The sequence below is a fragment of the Arachis ipaensis genome, chromosome B2 (assembly GCF_059453495.1).
Source record: "Arachis ipaensis isolate K30076 ecotype BB chromosome B2, ASM5945349v1, whole genome shotgun sequence".
Taxonomy (NCBI): Eukaryota; Viridiplantae; Streptophyta; class Magnoliopsida; order Fabales; family Fabaceae; genus Arachis; species Arachis ipaensis.
The window spans coordinates 7,074,088-7,100,924 of NC_142437.1; the positions used below are offsets into that span (position 1 = coordinate 7,074,088).

At 32.7% G+C, this 26,837-nt stretch overlaps 1 protein-coding gene and 1 non-coding gene across 2 annotated transcripts; both read right to left on the reverse strand.

Annotated features, from left to right (window-relative positions):
* Positions 1-2,127: 2,127 nt before the first annotated feature.
* Positions 2,128-5,923, reverse strand: LOC107624694 (uncharacterized). The gene is made up of 6 exons (XM_016327145.3): positions 5,495-5,923; positions 4,944-5,212; positions 4,132-4,260; positions 3,682-4,038; positions 2,661-2,927; positions 2,128-2,524 (listed from the first exon to the last, which is right to left on the reverse strand). The coding sequence occupies exons 1-6, from the start codon at positions 5,676-5,678 to the stop codon at positions 2,285-2,287; spliced, it is 1,446 nt and encodes a 481-aa protein (XP_016182631.1). The 5' UTR covers positions 5,679-5,923; the 3' UTR covers positions 2,128-2,284.
* Positions 5,924-26,231: 20,308 nt separating this feature from the next.
* On the reverse strand, positions 26,232-26,339 carry LOC148572934 (small nucleolar RNA R71). Its single transcript, XR_015906560.1, has one exon. It is a non-coding gene; the product is annotated as a small nucleolar RNA R71 (small nucleolar RNA).
* Positions 26,340-26,837: the final 498 nt, after the last annotated feature.

Here is a 26,837-nt window from a genome sequence, read left to right on the forward strand (position 1 = left end):
GAACCAGCTGCAGTTCACTGCAAACTTCTGGATTTGGTTCGCAGGAGACAACACACCAAGTAACTCCTGGAACCACACCCAAGCTGGCCGACCACCCTGGATGTACGTCTGGGAATCTGTCAGGCAACCACTAACATAACGTCCATCGACTGGCAATCCTAACTGGTACGCCACGTCCTGCAGTGTAATAGTGCACTCCCCGAACGACATGTGAAACGTGTGCGTCTCTGGACGCCAGCGCTTAACGAATGCACTGACTAGCGGCTCATCCAGTCTGAACCATCTTTTGTTCAGCCTCGCAAGATGGTATAAGTCGGCCATCTACAAGTACGAAACGTACCTCTCGTCCAGACGCATACCCTGCTGCCGCCGCATGCTCGAGATGCATCGCTGGGGCTGCAAAAATAATGTACCAGAAAATAAAAAACAACTTTAATCATTCACTAACAAAAGATTATTCACTAACAAAACCACTAATAAAACCAATAACTAAACCACCAACAAAATCACTAACAAAACCACCACCAAAACCACTAACAAAACCACTAATAAAACCACTAATAAAACCACCACCAAAACTACTAACAAAACCACCAATAAAACCACTAACAAAACCACTAGCATCATTCACTAATGAAACCACTAACATCATGCACCCCCAAAACCACTAACAAAACCACTAACATCATTCACTATCAAAACCACTAATAAAACTCCTAAAATCATTCACTAACACAGCCACTAACATCATTCACTATCAAAATCACTAACAAAAAATATATAAAAAAAAAGTTATTCGCTCCTATTTTAAAAGAACAACTTCACACTAACCTATTCGTTGATGACACCAGCTATATGGGCTACTCCATCCAAACGATATAGTCTGTCCGGATTATCCCCCATCGGCTAAATATTCTGCTGAAGCCTTTGTTGGAGTCGTTATGGATCGTTTTCTCTGGGATTTGGTGGGAGTGTGAATTTGGAATAGTGGTTCGAATGAGGTTAGTTCGAACTCCTTATATAGACAAAACAAGAAGTAATTCGAAATGGCCTGTTTTGAATTACTATGGGCACGAAAACATGAGTAATTCGAACCTACTCCATTCAAATTAGTGTAACTTTGTGTGTGTGTGTAATTCGAATAAGCTTGATTCGAATTAATGCTTGTGTGCGTGTGTGTAGTTCGAATCAATATGATTCGAATTAATATGAATGTGCAATTCGAATTATACTAATTCGAACTATATAGAAATGTCCACCTAGTGGAACTTTGTAAGGTTTTTTATTTTGGTGGAATTGTGTAAATTTAAGCAATGCTTGGTTTAAATGGGTCATTTATATATAAAGACCTAATTATAAATTTAATAAAAGTACATGGACTAATAGAATAATTAAATTTATATTTCAATTATAAGTATAAAACTAGTTTAATCCATGTGCCATATTAAAGTAGAGAGAAGCATTTCTTTATTAAAATTTGAAAAAAAAATATCTGATCATAGAATATCTGCTAAAAGTTGAATCCAATATACAAGAACACAAATTGCTTCCTCAATCGGAATGGTTGTATAAGCTTTTTACATATATCTCAACACAAATTTAAATAACAAAATTTCTAAACCTGCATCTAGTAGTTCTTTTTTGTGATCATTGATTCTACAATTGCAGTTCAACCTTGACCTTATGGTTAAATCAAACTCTTCTAGTTGAATTAACTGTGCTATGAGCAAAAACTTTCTCAGATACATTCAATGAGAATTGTAAAATGAAACAAAGATCCTATTCAAAGTAACACTGCTACTGTCACATGGTGTGTAACCTGCTTTTGACTTTATGCACTTTTGTATAAGATGCAGAGAGGCAGACATATTCTCTAAAGAAAGGAAACTTGATTGGCTTAAATTCCATGTATGCTTCCAAATTTTCTTCTTTTGGAACATTGACTTTGATCTGTTTCTACTAAATGGAGAATTTGAAGTCAGCACATTTTGGGAATCAAGCTAATCAAACATTTATTGAATGGAAAAAAGGAATCTTTTCACTAGAGTCTAGAACTCAACTAGTTCTAACATTAAATGAATTTTGTGACTTAAAGACTGCAATTATAGAATTAATGACAATATGAAGTTACCACTAATCACAATTCACAAGCATAAATTTCATTATGATAAGAAAGGTGCAGTAATCTTTGCATCAGTGCAAGATCTATGTAAACTATATTATTACTTGAACTATGTATATAATTATGAAACTCCTAAAACAAATCTTGCATGGCAACACTTCTCTAACAAGATAGCACATCCCAACTAATGGCTAGAAGCAACAAAATCCCAATAACTACATTAACAAGGTATACCGCTCGTGGAGTCAGGCTTTCGCTCGACGAACACGGCTCTAGGTGGATGAAACTACCAATTCTATTAACATCAGAGCTTCTGGTTTCTAACTTCTTTCCTGGACTAGTTTTTCGAGCTTTTTCTTGATCTCTTCTTGATTGTTCCACAGTGGTCAATTTCTTCTTATCCTGCATATTACATCACATAGGAGCATGGTATGATCAGTGGCATGTTAGAATTTAATTTTCTTCAAATGAAGCATCACAGCCTACTCAGTCAAGATAGGCTTCTTCGTCGTTTAGTCTGGCTGCTCGGTGTTCTCACCTCAAGATTGGGAATTGCATTGCTTGAAACCTTCCTATGTGTTTGAGATAGTCTCGGATTATATTGATTTTTCGATCCACTTAGAGCCGGTGGAGGACTAGAAATTTCAATAGAATTGATCTCAAAAGGTTTATCTGCATTTGAGTCACATGAAGATGAATCCACTCCCCAAAAGTCTTCTGAAGAGATACTTCTAGTTTTATCTGTGCGCGCAGCACTATGTGATGATTGAACCATTTTTGATACATGGTATTCTCTTGAATCAGCCTGATCATTACACATTGTTGAAGAATCAGGAATACTGCCATACTGTATAATTTCAGAAGCGGACGGATGGATCAATAGCATGTTTGGATTAGTTTTTAAAAACCCCGAACCATGATTTTGGAACAAGCTATTTAAGATGAACTTTTTCTAAAACCATGGCTCAGGGTCATCAAAAACTAAACTAAACATGCTATATAATTTCAGCAGAGAATTAATGGATACCATGGCTGATTTAGCTTTTGGAAACTCTAAACCATGGTTTGAGAAACAGCTAAACTTATCTCCATATAGTTGTTTCCCAAACTATGGTTTTGGGCCACCAAAAAGTATACTCCTTCGGTTTCATATAGCATGCTCGGTATAAGCTTACGAAAACCTAAAACCATGGTTGGGTTGCATCAGTAGCATAAACCGAGCATGCTATAAGTCAGTTCTTGAAAGGGCTCGAAACAAAGAAGGATCATGAATCCAGGAAAAATATTGCTTTTGAAGTATTTTCTTAATTTCCATTCCCTGCCCTTTTCTCCACTTTATGCACTGATGTATTGTTAAGGTGCCAACTGCCATGTATCAAACAGGACACAAACAAAAACCAGACATTTCAGCTAAGTATCTCTCTAACATCCTATAGAAGGAACTAACTAAACATTTTTCATAGACTGGTGAACAACAATTAATGTACATAACCAACAAATAGCTCATAAACAATTGGAGATATAACTCCCCAATATCATTTTTAAGGATTTATCTTTACCCGTCTAGAGACTACTTCAGCATCTGTGTCACTGCTTTCATAGCATACCCTCATCGATGGGACCGAGCGGAGGTGATTATTCATGAAAGTATGATGCTGCTGTCTTTCTTCAAACATAGCTATATTGCCACTATCCAAAATCGAATCCGCAAATTTCTCAGCATCTTGCTTCTCTTCGTTTGTTTCGAATTGTATATGCATACTGCTATCTTCATTTACAAGGTAATAATTTTCAGATGGGGAGAATGGGAAGGATTCTTGCTGTTCAATGCCGACTGGAGAATGCTGTGATGATGATCTGTCTTGAGGCAGTGTGTGGAAGATTGAATCCATGTCCACATCTGGCGAATCAAACATCTAAAACAGACATAAAAGATATATTAACTATCCCCAAACTTTTTTTAAATGCATAAACCAAGAAATAGAGATCAAAATGATGCTTCTGCTTACAGTTGAGACACTCTCATCTGCTTCTTCCATGTGAGTGCTAGGTTCCCCCTCATCACAGGCTTGTGCATCAGTTCCATCTTCGGATTTTCTCTCGACTTTCTTCATCAAGCGACACAAAACAAAATTCCTCTGCAGAATGTTGAGTATAATCAGCACTGAAAAATTGATACTACAATGGAGACTATCACAAATTCAGTTCATTGAAGACTTCATCTAGAAACAGCTTAAATAGCAAAATCAACAATTCAATAGTATTCCACTATTTCATGAAAATCAATGATGAATTGTTTCACCAATTAACAAAAAAGAATGAATTAGGGAAAAACAAGTGAGTCATGATTCATGAATAGACTATGACACAAAATACAAACATGGGAATAATTCCAATGACATAATCACCAATCAGATAAGGAAACATCAAAATCATATGAAGGGGCAACAACAACAATCATACATTATAATAGTAATTTATACCAACAAAACATATAGATAAAAAACAAAAGTGAGCACTTAAATTGGTCCAAAGAAATTTAGATCTACCACTTTGTTCTCCGACCATTTTTTTACTCTCTCGGTCATTTTCAATTATGCATTTTGAACAAACAAGTCCCTATCAAAGACAATTAGGTCTAAAAGAAATTAGTCCCCTTCAAAAAGTAATTCTAGAGTACCTCAAAATTTGTTGAACAACCAAAGTATGATATGAAATAGAATCAACTTGGGTATTTATTATAGAAACAAAGATCAATTTCCAAAACAGATGAAAACTAATCAAGGCAAAACTTTTATGGAAAAAGAAAAACCATAAGTACCTGGCTATCATCAAAGGTAGTAGCATGATACTCATGGATAACCCAATTGGTTTTGACACCATTAGGAACACGGCCACTATAGAAAACAAGTGTCTTCTTGCTCCCAATTACATTCATAGTTCCTCTTTCCTTTATGAATCTATCTTGTCCTGTGGCTTTCCAATATCCTCCTTTGGTTGCCCTGTTTGATCTTTTGCTCTTTCCATACTTGTAATCACGTCCACTAAAGAAAAACCATTCTGGATCATCCGATTTTACCTTTGATAATGCTGACACACAGAACCCAATTCAACGATCATCAAACAGCATCATACTAACATGAAGAAAAGTTTCAAACTTTGTCACATTAAGATCATGGGGTAGTGACAAAAAACAAAAAGGTACAAGCTTTGTCTCATGAAGATGATGGGGTTGTTGAATAATTGTATATTTATTACTTCATTTTCTTAAATTTTTAATAACGGATAGGATCATCAAACATGAAAAAGGTGCAAACTTTGATACATGAAAATGATAGGGTGGTTTTATTTATTTATTTATTATGGGTTTACCTGGAATTTGCCAAGGTTCAACCTTGCAAAGATCAATGTCAGGGATAATATCGATTGGAAAATTGTCATTTAGGAGCTTGTGATTGAGGTAATAGCTCACAAGCTCTTCATCTGTTGGCTTGAACCTGAATCCAACAGGAATGAAATCAAGTATTGGAAATGGAATTGTGGCACTTCTAGCCATTTTTGTTTTTGTTTTTTTGAAGATGAAAATTGTTTAAAGCTTTGGTTAAAGAAGAAGAAAAAGAAAAAGAAGGTGATGAAGCTGATGATGATTGATGAAGAAGAGGAAGATGAAGAAACAGAGTAAAGAGAAGAAGCAGCACTGAAGCAGAGAGTGTTGGTTATGAGTGATTGGTTTGTGTCGAATTTGTAATGCAACGAAGTTAGTCATTGACTTGACTTTGAAATTTGGCGTAAGGGAGAAGTTTCACTTTTTTTTTCTTTTCTCTTCTTTTTTTTGGTATATTGTAATTTCGTGGAGTAAGATGAGAAACAAAACACGGTTAGAAATTGTCTAGTCAAATTGATCCATCAGATTATTCGTTTGCTTAAGTAAATATAAAAAATCTGTATTATACATATAAAACTAAAAAATATAATAAAAAATCAAAAGAATAATGGCTCATTTTTTTATTGTTGGAGGCATGTATGTGATGTGCTGCATTATGAGAGTATAGTGATGTTAAACCAAGATGTGGAACGGTATAAATCGGGTCATACGAATTGTTTTGAAAAGAAAATATCATATCAAATCGGATGGTTTGATTTGCAAAAAGAGAAATTTTAAATTTTAGAAGAAGTAAATCGGACTGTTCGTGTTATAAAAAAAGATTTTTTTTTAATAAAACAAAAATTGGACCGTCTGATTTTTTTAGAAGCACTCGTACCATCCGATTTGTAGCTCCTTGACACCACACGCCTGTAAAACACGCTATTTCTTCATATCGCTGTCCTACACCATTACCTTCTCTATAATAAAATTAAATCACGAAGAATAATTATCTAATTTAAAAAATATTTTTATATAAAAAATACTTTTAATCATACTCAAGAGAAAATAGAGTAGTGAAATAACAATAATTTCAAAAAAAAAACAATGTTATTTACATAATTGAAATTAGTGTATTAACTAGTCTACTGTTTTCTTATATAAATATAGTAATGCGAATAAATTTAATTAATCAAGATAATAATTAACAAAATATTTTATTTTATAAATTATATACAATAAAAAATATTTTTAAAAAATAACTTGAACACTAAATTATTTTCATATTCTTTTTATATGATAAATAGATAAAAAAGAAAATTACTTAAATAAATCAACTAAGTGTAAAAATTATCAAATTATTTTAAATAAAAAAAATAATATTTTTTTTATTTTTTATATAAATCATGGACCTACTACTGATTTTAAAAAAATATATAAAATCAACCCTGATAATTACAACTAGGGCTACAGAAAGATTAACAGACTAGCTACTACATCACATTCTGGTTAGTAATACGACACATGCAGTAGTACAATCATGTCAACATAGTAGAATTTCAGTTATATTTTTCTAATTTATCCAGCTTTACAACATAGGGTAACCAACGAATGTGTACTCAAGCACCGAACTTATCTTCAAATAACTGAATAGATAAGAACACCGTAATATACGCTCAAACATAAATTCTAACAGTATTTTCATTGGCATCCGGTAAAAAAATTATAAATCTCTGCTAGAACCAAATCTAATAGACAGTGTGCTTGTGAATATATTGATCAGGAGGAAATTCATTAAATAACTCTTGAAATCATATTTATGCTGGTTTTCCTTTAAAAATGTATAATTCAAATTCTGACAGACAACTACTCACAGTTTCACCATTTATTGAAAGTCTAAACGGCTAAATTGGTAGTCAACATCCTGCAATGTAACTGTGCACTCTACGAAAGGTATATAGAAGGTATGGGTCTTTAGACGCCATCGCTCTATAAATACACTAACAAGATCTTCATCAAACTTAAACCAGTAATCGTAAAACTTAACAACACGATACAATACGACAGTATGAAGATAAAAAATGATGCGATCGTATAATGACATTTTTTGCGCTCACAGTAACAATAAGTCGACTAATCTATAAAATCAATATCCAACCATGTATATGTTTTTAAATTTTTAACAATAGTGTGAGTGGTTTCATTTTTCTATTTATCTAATATTCACTAATTATACAAGTATGAAAGTAGCAACAATACGTTTATTTAAAATTTTTAATTTAAAAAAATACAAATACATTTATTTAAAATAATACAAGTATTTTATTTATTTTTTAAAATTTAAAAATAATACTAATATTTTTAAAAATCAAACATAATTATACAGATTTTTTCTAGCATTAAAAATTCACACTATTATTATATTTATCATGGTCAAGTCAATAATAAAAAAATTTTAACATTTCCAACCTCTTAAAAATTTTATAGCTTATACGAAGCTATGCATAAATTGTTGAAGTCCCTCGTGTTTTAGTCCTTTTGAACGCAAATCATAAAATCTCTAAATTATTTATGTTTGATTCTTTAAAGTTAAAACCAGCAAAGGACCCACATTTTATGCTTATATTATGCATACCTATAGTTTTCACTCTCGAAGATGGTTTCTCTTTTTTCATAAATAGTTCGAAACTGACGTGAATTATGACAAGATTTTGACATACATTGAATCAGGAATATTTACCATGATTCATGCACATATTTAGTTAAGTATGAATGGTTGTATTTCTCGGAATTATATATATATATATATATATATATATATATATATATATATATATATATATATATAAGTAGTAGACCTACAATTTATATAAGAAATGAGAGAGTAAAAATACTGTTCTTTCTCATTTAGGATAATCTAATATAGTTTTTATACTCAATTAATTTATTTAAGTAATTTACGTGATAGAAATATAATTTTTACTATGAGAGAAGTCATTTTTTAACTTCTTTATAAGCACTTAAATAATCTTTTAAAAAGTTACAATTTAGTTTTGAAAATTGTACCAATCCTGTTTGAGAAGCTTTAAAATTAACTTTTTTTAGTTTTTTGCTTATAAAAAGTAGTAGTATTAATGTCTAGTGCAATTTTCAAAATCAAATTGCAGCTTTCTAAGAAGCTATTTAAAAACTTATAAAGAAGTTTAAAAAAAATGACTTCTCTTATAATACTACTATTTTTTATCACATTTCTATAAAATAAACACTTTTAAAACTAAAAATTCAAATACAAAATAACTTATTTATAAGCTACTTTTAATATAATCATTTATTGTTTAAACTATTTTTTTTTTAAAAAATTAATTAAATTGTTTACCAAACTGTACCTTAATCATCAAATATAATTAAATAACTTCATTGGTTATTTGTTATTAGCATTTAATTATTTTGTTGTTTTACAAGTGCAAAAAACTTGACTTTACCTTTTTGCGAAAAAATTATTTTTTGAGGTCAAGTTGACGTTGTTCCTTCTTGTTTCCTTCTACTAAAAGAAGAAAACGACGCTGTAAAAACGCGTTTTCTAATCAAAAGGATATATACGCATATATTCTTTTTTTTTTTTTTAATTTTTTCTCAAAACTATAATAGTTCCTAACCAATCAACAATATGCAGGAAGTAACACAGAAATTTACATGCAACTTCTAATCATTCTTAGAAGTTATTATGAGTCTATCACCTCAACTCTCAAAGTAATATATATATTATTAGTAGTTATAGTAATTAAGTGTTGTTAAAATTAAAATAATATTTTTTAAATATTATTAAAATTGTATAAACATTATAACCACTTAAATAATATTCAATTATAATATTACCCACAAATACTATATTTATGTATTTGTTTTTACGATATTTTTTAATCTAATAAATTAATAATTAATTTATCATAAATTTAATTTTTATTTAAATAGATTATTATATGTATAAAATAATATTTAAATTTTTAATATTTATTTAAGTATAGATGAGTAAACTAATTACTTGAACAATTTAAATTAATTATTCTATTTTATGTATATGTGTGTTTTATAATTTTATTTAAAAAAATAAATAAATAAATTCTTAATTTTTTAACTCGTAAACATTTATATATTTAAAATTTTAAAAATATATTTAAATTACTGAATTTTTTAAAATCTAGACATATTTATCATTCTCTCTTTTGTTTATTTCCCTTTTCATGCTTAGAAGCTGTTATGAGTCTCTATCACCTTGGACTAATAATTACTATGTATGGAATTACGTTCTTCATTTGTTGTTTTGTACTTTCTCAGAAGATGCTATTTAATTTGTTGTGGTGGGGTCTTCATCGAGTGGATTAATTTTCTTTGATGAGAGATTCATATGTAATTGATTTGGGAGAAACTAATTATCAAGTCATCATTTTCGTTACTAAGAACTAAATTAATTTTATTTGACTCCTGAGAAAAGATTTTAGAAGAGCTTTTAAGTTTTTTAGTGAGAATTTCTTTTTTTTTCTTTTATTCATAATTTTTTTCTTTTTCATGATTTTATGTTTAAATGGAAAGAAGACGTTAATTACGTTTATAATTCAATAATTTTATTTTGTGAATGACTGTTATTTTATCTATTTTCACAATTTTTAAATTTTTTTTTTATTAAATTACCCACCATTATATATATACATCAAATAAATTGACTAATAATAATCAACACTTGATTTAAATGAAAGATAAACTCACCCTATCAAACTCGACTCATTAAATTACAACTTTTTAAAGAGTCTAATTATGAATAAAACAGAATAAATGTTCTTTCTATAGTTGTTAAGAAATCTTATTTGGTAAGGAAATGAAATCAAACTATTGATTAGTAGCCAGATACTTTGCACATATGATGGTTAATGCACTTAACCTTTTTTATTTTAACAAGAAGCAGCAATGCAATAATAAAATTCATTGTTTCTCGACGGAGTAAATTACTAAAATAATGGCAAAAATCTTGCTTTTGTTTTTTCAAATTTTTTTTATAGTCTTTTTTTTTTTTTATAAATTTCTGATCATTTTTTCATTATTCTTTTATGATGAATGTGACCGAAAAGATAAGAGAGAAGAGAGAAGAGACAATGTTTTTAATGCACAATAAATTTAATTTAATTTTAAATTTTAATTATCTATGCATATAAATACAAATTGCAATTAACTAAATTGAATTTTAAATTCTATTACACAAAAGTAGGGGTGGCAAAGCGGGCCGGCCCGCCCCAACCCGCCCCGCCCCGCCTAAGCCCGCCCTATAAACGGGGCGGATCGGCCCGCCCCGCCAACTAAAATGGGTTCAAAATGCTAGCCCGCCCCGTTTTATGGCGGATTGGCGGGTTGGCGGGCTAGCCCGCTTCTTTTTTTTTGAAAAATAAAATTTATTAAAATTAACCAAAAAATAATAATTAAAAAATCAAATACAAATAAAAAATAGTCAAATTATAATATAATTTTTTTTACTATTTTTTTTTAATTTTTAACTTCAATAAAATTGTTCAAAATAATATTTGTCAATAGAATCATCTTTATTTTAAAAAATAAGTCACATAATTTGAGTATATATACGAAATTGTAAAATAAAATAAATAAAGTTAATAACTAAAGAAGAATAAAAACAAAAAATGAAAAAAAGTGATTAAAAATTCTATAATTATTAATTTTATAACAGTAATCACTCTTTTATTTAATTAAAAAAAATAAAAAATAAAAATCTTCGGCCCGGCGGACCGGCCCGCCCCGCCCCGCCAAAACCCGCCAATTTGGCGGTGCGGGTTTGACGGGTTTTTGTAATTTGGCGGGTTCCAAATCCTAGCTCGACCCGCCTTTTTTAGCGGGTTTAGCTGATCGGCCCGACGGGCTCGACCCGTTTTGCCACCCCTACACAAAAAAGTAGGTAACCTTTTGCCACCCCTACACAAAAGAGTAGGTAACCGAGGCATGCTAGGAGACTTTGGCCTAGATTTATCATTCTTTTGTTTTATCTTGTGATTACTTGTTCAGCCATTAATTTTTTTTTTTTAAATTTTGTCCAAGATTGAGCTTTCTTTTAATGATCAAATTTGGACTTATGTAATTTTTGGTCCAATAGAAAATTAAATTTATTTTCTGCACACTAATACACACATTAAACAAACCATTGGAAGTAAATAATAATTTAATAATTTTTTAATTAATATTTTAATAATGTTTGATCATCATTTAAATTAAACATAAGTTTTTCAACCTCAACAATTTATAAAAAAATTACATTATTTTAAGTGTAAAATTATAAAAAAATTAATTTATTTAAAATGAAAGTGTAAAATTATAAGTAATGTAATTAAGTAATGAAAGTAAAATTACATTATTTAGAATAAAAGTATAAAATTGATTTATTTATAAAAAAATTACATTACTTTAAGCGTAAAATTATAAAAAAATTAATTTATTTAGAATGAAAGTAATGAAATTAACTGTAATTTACTTAGATGTGATTAAAAAATAATTGAATATTATGTACACTAAAAAATTGATATTATTAAAGGATAAAATTAAAATTTATTTCAATGCATCATTTTCGTCCCCAACGTTTTTGTCCTATTTAAGTCCTTAACGTTTTAAAATCGTCTCAATTTTGTCCCGTCGCCAATTCTGTTAACGGATTCCTAACGGCAGGACAACATTGAGTCAATTTTGAAACGTTAGAGATTTAAATAGGACGATTGAAATGTTAGGGACAACTTTGGGACGACTTATCCCAAACGTTAGAGACAAAAACGATATTTTACTCTATTAAATATATGTTCTAAAAGAAAATTTTAGCAATCAGATTTTGATATAAATTTTTGCAATCATTCTTAAAAAAAAGATATTTTTATTTTTAAAATTTAATAATTTTATGTTAAGTGAACTTTTTTAAAACATTTTTAATTCTGAATGAACACATATTTTTAAAAAATAAAAAATTTAGAGATCAAATTTTGTTCTAATTTTTTTATACATTTTCTAAATATTTATTTAAATGTTGTCATGTTGCTACAAAAATTCGGATTAAATGAACAAATCAGTTACTAAATACAAAAATATTTTTATCATTCATAAAAAATATAATATTTATTAATTATTTTTGTCGCTTCAAATTTTTTAAAAAGTATTTTATTAATAATATTTTTTACAAAAATTTTTGTCAGTCATTAAATTTTTCGAATAATTAGTTGATAGTTAATTTTTTTCACACGAATTTGAATTCGTTAAATTTTAGATTTTATTTTAAAAGATAAGTGAAACTAAAAAAAAATTAAAAACAATAGATTATATTTTATCTTTTTAAATAAAAATTTAAAATTAAAAAAATTTAAATTCTTTTCACACTAGTCGGCATTTTGATGATATACTTGATCCCCAAGTATAGTTAATCTTTTTCCACACTAGTCGACATTTTGATGATATACTTGACCCCAAGTTTTGTCTTTTTCTTCTTTGTTTTTTTTTTTTTTTTTTTCTCCTCTCCCTTAATCCTCCATTTAAATTCATCTTTTTAGTGGATGCCTAAATTCTTTGCTTCTTTTGCTTTTTCTCTTTTTCTCTTTTTCCGTAGTTTGTTATGCTCCCCACTAACATATAATTGCATCATTGCATGACCTAAGAGACACAAACTCACTCTCTCCAAATCATTACATATTCAATTGATAAGACTATGATTATAAAATAAAACATTTGCCTTATTTTCAACTTTATTGTACGGTCATCCTAACTTCCAAATTCCAACTGTTCTTCAGCAACTTTGAAACTTGCATAAAGAAATAATTATTTTATATTATGAGAGTGGATTAGATAGTAGATAAATAGCCAATAGTAAAGGAAGATTTAGAAAGGCCATAAATAAGATGGCCAAAAAAAAAATTTATATGTCAACAGTTTCACTATAAATATATGATAGAATGTAATGACATCGTTCGATTCATGTAGTCGACTTCACCTAGTAGGATAAATTTGTATTGTTGTTGCATACATTTTTTATTAGTTTTTTACTGAAGTCAAATTTTAAATATGAATCTCTGTGGTCTAATTTTTAGATCATGACTCCGTCTTGATCAAAGCATATAGTCAAATTAAATATATAATCATAATCATGATCATAAAGTTACGAGAAAATACTCAGTTTGGTCCCTAAAGTTACACTCGAGCCTCAATTTAGTCCTTGACGTTTTAATTGTCTCTATTTAGTCTCTGAACTTTATAAATTTTAATCAACTTAGTCCCTGCGGTGATTTTCGCCACAGAATCATTATCGGAGAGATGATGTGTACAACAGAATGCCACACTGGACGTCTAACGGATATATTACGTGGCATTTGAAACTTTTGCATCAATTTAGTCCCTAGGAACTGTTTAAATCCCTAATCCCCAAATCCATTTGAAGCCCCTTAACTTCTTCGTCGATTCTTACTCCTCTTTTGGGAGACGTTTTTATGAAGTCCATGATAGGTAGCAGCAGTAAATCCGTTGGGAGTTTCAACAATCAACGCTCTAATGGAGGTTGGAGAACCACTCGAAGCAGAGAAGAACTATTTCCAGAGTGGTGTGGGTGTGGGCGTAGACCCGTTCTGAGATGGTCAAGAACAGATGCAAATCCAGGGAGACCCTTTTTTGGATGTCCAAACTACAATGTAAGTGCAAGATTATTCTTAACTTTTTCTAAAGCTTGTAGTATCTGATTCTTTCTCCATCTCCGCTGAATCTGTTTGCAGAGTGTTGGCAAGAGGTGGTGTGGGTTGTTTGTTTGGACTAATAAATTCCATAAAAAAAGGAGAATCAAGAGGCAAAGTAGTACCAAAAAATGAAAATGATGAAGAATGGAGGATGAACTTTGCTTGGAAGATTGGAAGTTTGGAATCTGATGTTAGGGCTTTAAAATTGGGAGGTACTTTGTTGGTTGTAATAAATTTGCTTGTAGTTGCTATGTTATTATGGAAATGGTGAAGATTGGCCTTATGTTTTTTGATAAATAGCCAAATTTTGATGGTTTTGATTCAAATTGCAGGAATATTTTGAAGAAAAATTAATGTATGTTGTTATATGTATTGTTGTATCTGTTTTTATTTTAAGTCTTAATGAATAAAAATTGTACCTATGGTAATATGTGATGGTTTTTAGTGGCTAAGAGAAGGGGGGTTGAATCTTAGCCCCTTTTTCACTTGACAACACTTGCTGGTCTTTTAAACAGCTTCTGGAAACTTTTTGTCTTTTTGTCTCGTAACCAGCCACGAGACTTTTTCTTTTGTCTCATACCCAGCCACGAGACTTTTCTTTTTGTCTCATCAATCAGCACGAGATTTTTTCAGTTTTATCTCCTGTGCAGCAGAAACATAAATGGAGTAGAAGGGAGAGAAAAATACACCCAGATATATCTTGGTTCAGCTGCTAAGTGCAGTGCAGCCTACATCCAGTCTCCATCACAACAATGATGGAATTTCACTATAATCATCTTCGATTACATACACCAATTCTCCCTAGGAACTACCCTTCCTATCCGGGACAAGTCCAGAATCTAAACTCAATCCTAAACTTGACTTGGTTACTGCCAAGCTTTTCACTGCAAAGTGCTAACCCAACTTGCAAGGGGATTCCCACAAAATCATGAAACACAACAAAGATGTACAAAGGACCTCTAAGGACATCTATGGCTTTTTCTTTTAATTTTGCACTCTTTGCCTTTTTCCGCTCTATGACTTTTTCATACAAACCTCACTGTTTGCCTTTTTTTCATGAGACTCAAGACAGACAAAATTAAACAGAAAATTACAAAATAAAAATATTAAAGGAGAATAAATTCTATTAGCTTATGTAGCTCTGAGAATCCTGTGCTTTGCACTCTCACTCTTTCTCCTTGAATCAAATCCTAACTGTTCACCCTTACTTATAGGAAGAAGCCTCCAAGGTTGAAACCAAACAGACCAAGCTAATCTTCTTCTTCTTCAAGTTAGAACCGGTTCGGCCAGAGAGAGAAAAGAGATAACCCATGCAAAACCCAACATGCAATTACCTCTAGTCCTTCCTTGGTCACCAATCTTCATCAATCCGAGCCCTCCATCCTTGCCTTGCTCTCCAAGATGGACTCCTGGCCCTTGATACTTCATGATGATGATAGTTTCATCTGCTCCAATCTCTTCCTCTTCCTTCACGTAGCCACTGTAGCTACCTCCTGTGGTGGTTGAGCAGAATCAAAGACAAGCCATCCCTCCAAGGATCTTCTTTTCTGACTGAAATCTTCTTCAACCATTTTTGGTATGAAGAAGCCAAGATCTCTTCACCAAATCTTACCACAAGTGAATGAGAATCTTAGCCACAGCATACTTTTAGTTTTTCTTTTCTTGACATCATTGTGATGGTCTTGTAGCGTGCATCTCCTTCTTTTCGGTGGCTAGCTTTAGCTTCCATGATTTGCTGTGTAATGACCGAAAAGAGAAGAGAATTGAGAGAGAAGATAGAGTTTGAAAGAAAAGCAATTAAATGAAATAGAACAAATTAATTAAAATGAGTTGCTTTTTACTTCCCTCTATGCTGAGTAGCGTGTAGCATTTTAATGCAATCAATCATGTCAATCACACTTTCTCTCTCATGGTTCCCAATGTAAGTTAAATTCAAATTAATTGAATTTGAGATCCATCACTTAATGAAAGGTGGGATCCGTTGGAAGCAAAACAATTTGCTTTCTTTCTCAATTAGATTCGAACCAAGCATAGGATCACTTAGCAAGGATTATAATTGGGCTTGTAGTAACAAAATTCAATTTGGTCTAATTTCTTTTTGATTTCGGACCAACTTCAACGGTCTAGTAACAAGTATTTAAATTGGGTCTGTATCACAAATTCTTGTCCAAATACCACATCAAATATTTAGCCATAGAATCAATTTAATTTTTTTTGTATCAATGCTGAATGTATTTTCAATATAATTGGGCTTGCAATATTTTTCTTTTATTTTCGGTCCAAACATACCTGCATAGAAAAAATTAATTAATCAACATATATGAATTAATATTTTTGTAATTTATCAAATTAATAATATTTAGTCATCACAAATATTAGCTTAAAGTTTTCCAAACTCATCAATCTCCCCCTTGATGACAAACATTATTAAAATTGAAATGGAAAGAAATTAAAGATTAAAGTATAGAATACTCCCTTTGAATATTTGAATTTCTCCCCCCTTTCTAATTGTCACATGGCTCCCCCTTAATGTATGCTATTTTACCAAGGGAAGCTTTATGCCTGTAACAATTTTTATCAAGCCTAAGGCAACAATGTTATTCACATATTCATTATGGAATGTTGAATGGCTTGATTTATGAGCAGAATTGAATGATAATCAAAACTCATTTGTTATCAATAATTTAATTTTTTGCTCAATCACATAAAAATAATTTTGGTACCAACAAAATTGATGTTTCCTTAAGCAGCTTTTCAAGCCCTTTTGAAAATATTTTTCAATAAGCAAATCAGAGCAAATTAATTTTAGCAAAAATATTTCAAGCATGATCATCTCAAACCATAGCAACTATCAAAACTTCATGTTTACATCACAGTTTAAAGGAACTGCCAAAAATAAATCCAAAACAGCAGACTTTTATCAAGGTAAGACAAATGTATCACAATCACAATAATCCTCATTTTACCAAGATAAGTCAAAATAAATTTCAAACAGCAATCAAGGTGGAACACGTGCATTATCAACATTAAACATATTATCACAACAAGAAATTGAAACTTGAAATAAGGGAGATCATGAATCCTCAAAAGGATTTCATCCCTGTTTTGTTGTTAATTTCAATTTTCCTGCACCATTTCTTCCCCTTTTGGCATCAAGGGCACCTGCAAAAATGACATAGAACACAAAATATGCAAAATATACACAAAATGTTAAAAGTGTATCACCAAGTCATAGGTCCAACAGTATCCAAACAGACAAAATAGAGTATCAAATTGAGCCTAAACATGCCAATATCAAATACTAAAAAATAGATTAATCATCAGATAAATGAAGCTCAGATTCCTCAGCCCCTTCGTCACTAGCAGCTCCCAACTCCTCCTCAAGGCTCTCCAGCATCAGACTTACCCTGTCCTTGCATCTCATCCAAGCCTTCTCATTTTCATAGGCTAGCTTGCATGCCGCCTTATGGGATTGTACCATGAGCTCTGACATGTTCGAAAATTCAGTGAGAATTTCTTTGATAGATTTGGTTGCCTTAGAGGACTCAGGCCGAATTTCATATTCACTATCCGAAGCCACAGATTTCTTCCCTTTGGTTCTTTTAACAGCTCCTCCTCCTTTAATCACATATACCTTGTTTTCTACAGCCTCATTTAGGAGATCAATTTTAAAATATTCAAAAATACTTGTTAAAAATATCCCATAAGGCAGATTCGCCTTTTTGGTGCTTTTAACTGATTCCCACATGTGTCTGATCATAAGGTAACCAAATGATATAGGAGTAGATGTAACAAGAGCAAAAATGATGAGAGAGTCAGAGAATGTTACTCTATTATGGGAGCCACTTTGAGGGGTCAGGATGTGGGTGATGATCCTGTGTAGCAGAGAGTTGGTAGGACCGAGGTCTTTGTAGGTAGGAGTAGTGCCATCCAAGCCGGATAAATTTTCACAGATGTGTTAGAGGACAATCTTATAGGTGACTCCGACCTGGGAGTCCCACTTCTCAGCCATATATGCTCTCGGCCCCTCCTCTTTGTAGCCTAGAGCCGTCCCAATAGTTTCAGTGTCAAGAGTTATGTGAACCCTCTTCACATAAGAGTGGATGGTGCCATCAATCAGTCACATGTTGGCATAGAACTCACGTACCAAACCGGGGTAAACCGATTTTTGGATATGGAGCAATGGTGTCCATTGGAGAAGATAAAACAGAGAAGAAACATTTATCCCTTTGTTGGTGAGTGAGTCGAGATTGACGAGATAGGTGGCACAGAGATGGCGTTTTTCCAGAACCTCCTTATGGAATTCATATGAAGAGCAAGAGATGAACCTGGCAGGATCATAGTGAGAGTGTGGTTTGCTGAATTTGTTCTTGAAATCCAAGGACTCTAGGTTTGCTGGTTCCTTGGTGTTGTGCAGTGCGAACCCTTTTGTTTTCTGGGTACTTCTTCCGGGTGTGGTCTTCTTTGGTGGAGATGGTGGTGGTGATGGAATGGGCGAGGTGTGTGATTCTTCCTCTTCCGCCACAGGAACCTTCTCTTTCTTCTTCCTTGAAGAGGTTTTTGTGGCTATGACTTTCCTTCTCATGGTGTCTGTTTGTTTCGAGGGTGGTGAGGGGAAAGATGAAGATATAGAATGAATATGGATGTGGTGTGAGTTTGATGTGTGGACGATTTTTGAGAGAATAGAATCTTTTCACTTTTTCTAGGGACGGTTTTCTTTTTCATGGTAATGAAAATGGAGAAGTGAAAGATGGGGGGTTGAATAGAAACCGAATTGAGTGAGGGAGGAGGGAGGTTAGGAAAGCATTAAATGTGGAGTGGAGAGAGAATTGGAGGGAGTTTAATGACCATTAAGGAGCGGTTAATACCCAAGGAAGTTTATCTTTTATTTGAAATAAACTAAAAAGTGGTTTCCTAGAATCAAGGGATTAGATGAAGAAAAAGATTTGATTTGACAACATCCTCTTCCAACAAGATTTGATGAGACAACAAAAGGAGATTGTGATTTACACAAAGAGAAACTAACAAAACGGTCAGAGTGGGGTCAAGGAAATTTAGTGGGGCCCATAAGAATTAATTTCGGCGCAGTCTCCCCCTTGATCACAGCCCTTCCAACACACTCTGATTTTTATCTCCTCCTTTCCTACGAGACAAAATTGAGCAGAATCAAAATTTCACAAGTTGTCAATAGAACTTAAATCAATCATTCCCAAACTTTTTCTCAAGGTGCAGAATCTATCTTCACAGAGAGATTTTGTAAAAATTCAGCAAGTTGGTCTTCAGATTTCACAAATTGAATATCAATAGTACCCTTTTGCACATGTTCTCTAATGAAATGATATTTAATTTCAATGTGCTTGGTTCTTGAGTGCAGAACCCAATTTTTTGAAATATTTATAGCACTCATATTATCACAAAACAAGGGTATACTATTGATATTTAATTTGTAATCTTCCAACTGCGTTTTTAACCAAATTAATTGTGAACAACATGCAGATGCAGAAATGTATTCAGCTTCAGCTGTGGACAGAGCCACTGTGGCTTGTTTTTTGCTTGACCACATGTTGAGTGATCTTCCAAGGAAGCAACATATGCCGGAGGTGCTCCTTCTATCCACCCTATCTCCCGCATAATCTGCATCACAAAATCCTACTGCACAAAAGTCATCAGATTTAGGATACCATAAGCCATAATCACAAGTTTCCTTAATGTATCTAATGATGCGCTTAACGGCTGAAAGATGAGATTCTTTTGGGTGAGATTGAAATCTTGAGCATACACCCATACTTTGAACAATATCCGATCTAGAGGAGGTAAGGTACATGAGTGATCCTATCATTCCTCTATACCTTGTTTCATCCACATCTTTGCCATCATCATCCTTTTCAAGTTTTGTGTTAGGATGCATTGGAGTTCCCATTGGTTTGGAACTTTCTAGGCCAAACTTTTTGATAAGTTTTTTTGCATACTTTCCTTGGTGAATAAAGGTACCACTAGGAGTTTGCTTAATTTGGAGGCTAAGAAAGAAAGTTAACTCTCTCATTAAACTCATCTCAAACTCACTAGTCACGAGTTTTCCAAACTCTTCACACAAGGATACATTGGCCGATCCAAACACAATGTCATCAACATAAACTTGAACTAGGAGAATGTCATCATTAGATGCTTTAATAAATAAAGTAGTGTCGGTGGTACCCCTTTGAAATTGATTTTCCAACAAGAAGGCACTAAGCCTTTCATACCAAGCTCTTGGAGCTTGTCTAAGACCATAAAGAGCCTTAGATAGTTTGAAAATATGATTTGGAAATTCTTTATCTTCAAAACCGGGGGATTGTGCCACATACACTTCTCTATCAATAAAGCCATTAAGGAAAGCACATTTAACATTCATTTGAAATATTTTGAAACCCTTATGGGCAGCATAGGCAAAAAGCAACTTAATTTCTTCCATTCTAGCTACCGGAGCACAAGACTCATCAAAATCTATACCCTCTTCTTGATCGTAACCTTGGGCCACTAATCTAGCCTTGTTACGAACAACTTGTCCATCCTTACCAAGTTTATTTTTAAAGACCCACTTAGTACTCGTCACTTTCTTACCATCCGGATGAGGTACTAGTGTCCAAACATCATTCTTGTCGAATTGAACAAGCTCTTCTTGCATTGCTTTGACCCATGATGGATCTTCAAGAGCTTGTTTTACATTGTTGGGCTCCATTTATGACAAGAAGGCAAAATTGCTTGGTTCGGATTGTCTTTTGATTGAGGATCTTGTTGATACACCTTGAGAGGGATCACCAATGATAAAGTCATGAGGATAACCCCTCATGGACTTCCATTCTCTAGGCTTCCGGATTGGTGTTGAGCTTTGATGAACTTCTGTGGATCTCACTGTTTCAGTTTCTCTTGCTGGCTCAGGAGACAAAATGGAAATGTCTCCTCCAATCTGACGAGACAAAACTGGACTAGCAGATTCTTCATTTTGAGCAAACTTGGAATTTTCTTTACTTGTTCCAGCTTCTTCACAATCTGAATCATTATCTATCACAGTACTGAGAATTAAATTAGAATCACAAAAAGTAACATGTATGGATTCCTCTATGATCCTATGTTCTTTGAGATAAATCCTATAGGCCTTGCTAGTGATGGAGTATCCAACAAACATCCCTTCATAGGATTTTGGATCAAATTTGCCAAGGTTTTCTTTATTGTTAAGTACAAAGCATTTGCATCCAAAAACATGAAAATACTTAAGATTTGGAGGGGTTCCTTTCCATAGCTCATAGGGGGTTTTCTTCAATCCTTTTCTAATAATTGTCCTATTCAAAATGTAACAAGCTGTATTTACAGCTTCAGCCCATAAAAATTTAGGAATCTCATTCTCACAAAGCATGACCCTAGTCATCTCTTGAAGGCTTCTATTCCTTCTCTCAACCACCCCATTTTGTTGAGGGGTTCTAGGGCAAGAAAAGTTATGAGTAATTCCAAAGTCATCACAGAATTTTTCAAAGTCTTGGTTTTCAAATTCTCTTCCGTGATCACTTCTCAAATGGGCAATTTTTAAATCTTTTTCATTTTGAATTTTCTCGCAAAGGGTTGAAAAAGCATGACAAGCATCATTTTTATGAGCAAGAAAAAGTACCCAACCAAATCTAGAGTAATCATCTACCACCACAAGACCATAGTATTTACCTCCTAAAATTTGAGTTCTTGTTGGACCAAAAAGATCAATGTGTAACATTTCTAATGACCTTTTGGTTGAGATTCCATCTTTTGGTTTAAAAGAAGATTTTACTTGTTTGCCCAATTGGCAAGCATCACAAGTAAGATCCTTATCAAATTTGATATTTGGAATTCCTCTAACCAAATTTTTCTTAACTAGTGATGAGCAGATAATTTATACGCTTTTTGGCATTATTTTTACATAGTTTTTAGTATGATTTAGTTAGTTTTTAGTATATTTTAATTAGTTTTTAATAAAAAATCACATTTCTGGACTTTACTATGAGTTTGTGTGTTTTTCTGTGATTTCAGGTATTTTCTGGCTGAAATTGAGGGACTTGAGCAAAAATCAGATTCAGAGGCTGAAGAAGGACTGCAGATGCTGCTGGATTCTGACCTCCCTGCACTCAAAGTGGATTTTCTGGAGCTACAGAACTCCAAATGGCGCGCTCTCAATTGCGTTGGAAAGTATACATCCAGGGATTTCCATCAATATATAATAGTCCATACTTTTCCCGAGTTTAGACGACGCAAATTGGCATTCAACGCCAGTTCCATGTTGCATTCTGGAGTTAAACGCCAGAAACAGGTTGCAAAGTGGAGTTAAACGCCAGAAACAGGTTACAAACTGGCGTTTAACTCCAAGAGAAGCCTCTACACGTGTAAAGCTCAATGCTCAGCCCAAGCACACACTAAGTGGGCCCCAAAAGTGGATTTCTGCATCATTTACTCATTTCTGTAAACCCTAGTAACTAGTCTGATATAAATAGGACCTTTTACTATTGTATTAGACAATCTTTGATCAATTTTATGCTATCTTAGACCTTTATGGGGGCTGGCCACTCAGCCATGCCTGGACCTTGTTCTTATGTATTTTCAACGGTAGAGTTTCTACACACCATAGATTAAGATGTGGAGCTCTGCTGTTCCTCATGAATTAATACAAAGTACTATTATTTTTCTATTCAATTCAAGCTTCTTCCGATTCTAAGATATTCATTCGCACTTCAATATGAATGTGATGATCGTGACAGTCATCATCATTCCCAACCTATGAACGCATGCCTGACAACCACTTCCGTTTTACCTTAGATTGAATGAATATCTCTGGGATTCCTTAATCAGAGTCTTCGTGGCATAAGTTAGAATCCATGGACAGCCATTCTTGAGATCCGAAAAGTCTAAACCTTGTTTGTGGTATTCCGAGTAGGATCTGGGAAGGGATGGCTGTGACAAGCTTCAAACTCGCGAGTGCTGGGCGTAGTGACAGACGCAAAAGGATCAATGGATCCTATTCCAGTATGATCGAGAACCGACAGATGATTAGCCATGCAGTGACAGTGCATTGGACCATTTTCACTGAGAGGAAAGGATGTAGCCATTGACAACGGTGACGCCTAACATACAGCTTGCCATAGAAAGGAGTATGAATGATTGGATGAAGACAATAGGAAAGCAGAGGTTCAGGAGGAACAAGCATCTTCATACGCTTATCTGAAACTCTCACCAATGAATTACATAAGTATCTCTATCTTTAATTTACGTTTTATTTATATTTTAATTATCAAATATCCATAACCATATGAATCTGCCTGACTGAGATTTGCAAGATGACCATAGCTTGCTTCAAGCCGACAATCTCCGTGGGATCGACCCTTACTCACGTAAGGTTTATTACTTGGACGACCCAGTGCACTTGCTGGTTAGTTTTGCGAAGTTATGACAAAGAACTAAGATTATGAACGTGCGTATTAAGTTTTTAGCGCCGTTACCAAGGAATGAACCGTCACGATTTCTGCGCACCAAGTTTTTGGCGCCGTTGCCGGGGATTGTTCGAGTTTGGACAACTGACGGTTCATCTTGTTGCTTAGATTAGGTAATTTTATTTTAGTTTTAAGCTTTTTTTTATTCTTTTATTTTCGAAAAAAATTTTCAAAAAAAAAACTTGAAAAAAAAATAATAAATAGTTTCAAAAATATATTTTTATTCAGAATTTTTAAGAATGAATTCTAGTGTTTCATGATGATTTGTTGAATCCTGGTTGGCTGTAAGCCATGTCTAATCTTTTGGACCGGGGTTTCAACTTATCATCACAAGAGCTTGTTGACCTTCACCCATTTGGCAGTTACACACATAGTTGTTGTATACATGGGAGGTAGGCAATATCTGCTGAAGCTTGGCTGGCCATTGGCCATGTCTAGTGTTTTGGACCGGAGCTTTCACTGAAAGCTTGGCTGGCTAGTAAGCCATGTCTAATTCCTGGACTGGAGCTTTAGACTAACATTGCAAGATTCCTGGAATTCCTATTAAAAATTCTGAAAGCCTTATTTTTCTTTTTCCAATTAATTTTCGAAAAAAAAATTACAAAAAAATTTAATAAAATCATAAAACCAAAAATAATTTTGTGTTTCTTGTTTGAGTCTATTGTCAATTTATAAGTTTGGTGTCAATTGCATATTTTTCAAACTTTCTTGCATTTTTCGAAAATTCATGCAATGTATTCTTCATGATCTTCAAGTTGTTCTTGATGAATCCTCTTGTTTGATCTTCATATTTTCTTGTTTTGTGTCTTTTCTTGTTTTTCATATGCATTCTTGAATTATTAGTGTCTAAAAATTAAAAATTTCTAAGTTTGGTGTCTTGCATGTTTTTCTTTTCTTCAAAATTTTCAAAAATAAGTTCTTGGTGTTCATCTTGACATTCATAGTGTTCTTGCATGCATCATATGTTTTGATCTAAAATTTCCATGCATTGTGTCTTTTTTTGTGTTTTTCTCTCTCATCATAAAAAATTCAAAAATAAAAAAATATCTTTCCCTTTTTCTCTCATAAATTTTCGAAAATTTGAGTTGACTTTTTCAAAACTCTTAAAAATTTAGTTGTTTCTTATGAGTCAAATTAAATTTTCAATTTAAAAATTCTATCTTTTTAAAATCTTTTTCATTTTTCTTTTATGATTTTCGAAAATTTCAAATTGATTTTCAACATCTTTTTCTTATTTTTATTTCATATTTTCGAAATTAATGCTAACAATTAATGTGATTGATTCAAAATTTTTAAGTTTGTTACTTGTCTAGTAAGAAAGGTGCAATCTTTAAACTCTAGAATAATACCTTTTTAGTTTCTTGTTAGGCAAGTAATCAACTTTGATTTCAAAAATCAAATCTTTTTAAATTTCTTTTTCAAATATTTTTCAATTTAAGTTTCAATCACATCTTTTTCAAAATTTAAATTCAAAATCTTTTCCATTTTCTTATCTCTACAAAATTTGATTTTCAAATCTTTTTCAATCAACCACTTAACTTTTTGTTTGATTCTTATCTTTTTCAAAACCACCTAACTAACTTTCTCTCTCTAATTTTCGAAAATCCCTTCCCTCTTTTTCAAAACTCCTTTTTAAATTAACTAATTGTTTTAAATTTAATTTAATTTGATTCAATTTTCCTTTCTTAATTTTTGAACTTTAATTTTTATTTTTTATTTTAAATTCAATTTAAAAACAAAAATAATTTTATTTTAATTTATTTAATTTTCAAATTTCTCCTCTCCTCATCTCTTTCTAATTATTTATTCATCTACTAACACCCCTCTTTCACCTAAGAATTCGAACTCATTCCTCTCCCTTGTGTTTGGATTCTTATCTTTTCCTTCCTCCATTATTCTCTTCTTATACTTACATAAGGAATCTCTATACTGTGACATAGAGGATTCCTCTTCTTTTCTGTTTTCTTCTTTTTCATATGAGCAGGAACAAGGATAAGAACATTCTTGTTGAAGTTGACCCTGAACCTGAAAGGACTCTGAAGAGAAAGTTAAGGGAAGCTAAAGCACAACTCTTTGGAGAAAATCTGACAGAAATTTTCGAAAAAGAAGGAGACATGGCCGAAATTAATAACAATGCAAGGAAGATGCTTGGTGACTTTACTGCACCTAATTCTAATTTACATGGAAGAAGCATCTCAATCCCTGCCATTGGAGCAAACAATTTTGAGTTGAAACCTCAATTAGTTTCTCTGATGCAACAGAATTGCAAGTTTTATGGACTTCCATCCGAAGATCCCTTTCAGTTCTTAACTGAATTCTTGCAGATCTGTGATACTGTTAAGACCAATGGGGTTGATCCCGAGGTCTACAGGCTTATGCTTTTCCCATTTGCTGTAAAAGACAGAGCTAGAATATGGTTGAACTCTCAACCTAAAGACAGCCTGAACTCTTGGGATAAGCTGGTCACGGCTTTCTTAGCCAAGTTCTTTCCTCCTCAAAAGCTTAGCAAGCTTAGAGTGGATGTTCAAACCTTCAGACAGAAGGAAGGTGAATTCCTCTATGAAGCTTGGGAGAGATACAAGGAACTGACCAAAAAGTGTCCTTCTGACATGCTTTCAGAATGAACTATCCTGGATATATTCTATGATGGTCTGTTTGAATTATCAAAGATGTCATTGGACCATTCTGCAGGTGGATCCATTCACCTAAAGAAAATGTCTGCGGAAGCTCAAGAACTCATTGACATGGTTGCAAATAACCAGTTCATGTACACTTCTGAAAGGAATCCTGTGAGTAATGGGACGCCTCAGAGGAAGGGAGTTCTTGAAATTGATACTCTGAATGCCATATTGGCTCAGAATAAAATATTGACTCAGCAAGTCAATATGATCTCTCAGAGTCTGAATGGATTGAAGGAATCATCCAACAGTACTAAAGAGGCATCTTCTGAAGAAGAAGCTTATGATCCTGAGAACCCTGCAATAGCAGAGGTGAATTACATGGGTGAACCCTATGGAAACACCTATAATCCCTCATGGAGAAATCATCTAAATTTCTCATGGAAGGATCAACAAAAGCCTCAACAAGGCTTTAATAATGGTGGAAGAAACAGG